Source organism: Contarinia nasturtii, unplaced genomic scaffold, assembly GCF_009176525.2.
Source record: "Contarinia nasturtii isolate CC-2019 unplaced genomic scaffold, AAFC_CNas_1.1 Cnas_scaffold_5266, whole genome shotgun sequence".
In the NCBI taxonomy this organism is placed as follows: Eukaryota; Metazoa; Arthropoda; class Insecta; order Diptera; family Cecidomyiidae; genus Contarinia; species Contarinia nasturtii.
Genome location: NW_022202543.1, coordinates 1 through 2,660, shown reverse-complemented (window position 1 = coordinate 2,660; position 2,660 = coordinate 1). Strand labels below are relative to the sequence as shown.

At 34.6% G+C, this 2,660-nt stretch overlaps 1 protein-coding gene across 1 annotated transcript; it reads left to right on the top strand.

Moving 5' to 3' along the window:
• Positions 1–2,115: 2,115 nt before the first annotated feature.
• LOC116351353 (glutathione S-transferase 1-like) lies at positions 2,116–2,586 on the top strand (the record flags this gene model as incomplete). The annotated part of the gene is made up of 2 exons (XM_031783447.1): positions 2,116–2,262; positions 2,403–2,586. Coding segments are annotated over exons 1-2 (331 nt in total), but the record flags the coding sequence as incomplete, so codon positions are not given.
• Positions 2,587–2,660: the final 74 nt, after the last annotated feature.

The following is a 2,660-nucleotide window of genomic DNA, read 5'->3' as shown; positions in this document are numbered from 1 at the left end:
GTTCCGTTGGATTTAACAAAACATACTAAAATCGCTCAGTGGTTGGATCGCTTATCGAAATTACCGTACTATGAACATATAAACGGAGCTCCAGCAAAGGAATTACAATGTGCTATTCGTAATTTGGTTAAAAAGAACGCCGAATCACCATAAGACAAACAATTTTAAATTTTTTTAAATCTTCATTAAACTGTTGTTCAAAATTATAATGGAATAAAACGATTTCGAAGGGAAATACTATGCAATTTTTTACTGTCTTTTAAAACAACAAACGAAGCGGAGTACAGAAAGCTACATATTAAATTTAAAACTGATTATAGCCAATATCAACGTTAACACTGAAGTGAAACAAATACATGAACGGATGACAAGCGTTTGTGATTAAATTATACGAGAGTGTTTAACACATATCGCTTTACTTCAGTGACTTCACAAAAAAAAAACAATTCACTGACAAAAAACATAAAGTGTGTCAGTGAAGGCTAGATAACTAAATGCCAAAAAACAGCTGATAATTTACTGAAACTCTTTCCGCTTATATGCTATTAATATACAGCGACGCAGACGCAATGCGGCAGCGTTCATCATCAGCGACGATACTAGTGTGACTAAAACCGATTGCTTTCAATTTTAATTTTTGATGGGGAATCGATTAAAGGCCATAAAAATGCGATCTGATGGCGTCTAGACCCTCAAAAATAACGATGCAGAGGGGCATCACATGGAATATGAAAATGGACCGGAGCGAACGGAGGTTCGTCCGGGGTCAAAGTCGTAGAACAAAAGTTGTTTGGATTGATGTCCTCTATCATATTATGCATGTCCACGGTGTATTCGATGAAAAAAGATCAATCGCTCCACCCTAGTATGCATGTATAAAATTGGCTTTAACGACATGATTTAATGAATCTCTATCGAAAATAAACAAAGATAACACAATGTTAACGTTATTCTGTTGAGAAATTCGATTCGTTTGATTGTTATGTGGAAAAATATTCGTCGCCGAAAAGAGCGAAAAATTGCTTTTTTGCGAAGCTGTATTAATATGATTTCTTTGTTCACAAGTAGTTGCCGTTAAGCAAAAGCAAAGAGAACACAATAAAATATAAAAACCAACGAACCACTGAAAACGGAGGTAGCGTCAATTGTTCACTATGGAATATTCTCTTCGACTGAGACTCAATCAATAGTGGCCGTGTGAATTTAAACAAATCGATTTTAGTCGCACTAGTATTGTCAACGATGATACGATTTTTTTTCTACCTTAACTAAATGATGATATGATAGAATATTGAAAAATGATATCACTTTATTGGGTACTCGAATAATCTTATGTTTACCGAAAATCATGATGACTCCTTAACTAGAGTAGAGACTGTAGCAATTATTTGATCAGTCATATAAAGAGTTACCATGAGAGTTACAATCTGAATTTTTATCAGTAAATGTCACACACGTCGCCATACAAACCATTTTTGGATCGTTTCTCTTGCTCCGTTTCGTTCAACACACAAACGAAACCAATTTGAGATACCGCTCGGTTTGTATGATAACTGTCAAACTGGTTCACTTTACTGATAAAAATTCAGATTGTAAATCTCATGGTAACTCTTTGACTGATCAAATAATTGCTACAGTCTCTACTCTAGTTAAGGAGTCATCATGATTTTCGGTAAACATAAGATTATTCGAGTACCCAATAAAGTGATATCATTTTTCAATATTCTATCATATCATCATTTAGATAGAGTAGAAAAAAATCGTATCATCGTTGACAATACTAGTGCGACTAAAATCGATTTGTTTAAATTCAAACGGCCACTATCGATTGAGTCTCAGTCGAAGAAAATATTCCATAGTGAACAATTGACGCTACCTCCGTTTTCAGTGGTTCGTTGGTTTTTATATTTTATTGTGTTCTCTTTCCTTTTGCTTAACGGCAAACACTTGTGAAAATAGAAATCATATTAATACAGCTTCGCAAAAAAGAAATTTTTTCGCTCTTTTCGGCGACGAATATTTTTCCGCATAACAATCAAACGAATCGAATTTCTCAACAGAATAACGTTAACATTGTGTTATCTTTGTTTATTTTCGATATAGAATCATTAAATCATGTCGTCAAAGCCAATTTTATACATGCATACATTTAGTCCGCCTTCACGTGCGGTTTTATTGACTGCAGCTGAATTGGGCGTTGAGCTAGAGTGCAAAGTCATTGAATTGTTGAAATCTGAGCATAAGTCACCAGAATTTATCAAGGTACATTCATCTTCAATTTAAAATATTTTCTGTTTCAATTATTTTATTGCCAGATTTTATAGAATTCCATGAAGAATTTAACACGAAATCCTATAAAAACATTTTCCGTTCTGCATCATTTGACTTATTTTTGATTTCAGTTGAATCCCCAGCACACAATTCCACTTCTCGATGATAACGGTGTGTTGATCACCGACAGCCACGCAATTTGCGGGTATTTAGTTGGAAAATATGGAAAAGACGACCGATTGTATCCAAAAGATTTGGTGAAACGTGCCCAAGTCGATGCTCACTTGCATTTTGACTCTGGTCACCTATTCGCTCGTATGCGCTTTTTATTTGAACCAATTTTGTTCTACAAATCATGCGAAATGCCGGAAGAACGCATTAAATACATT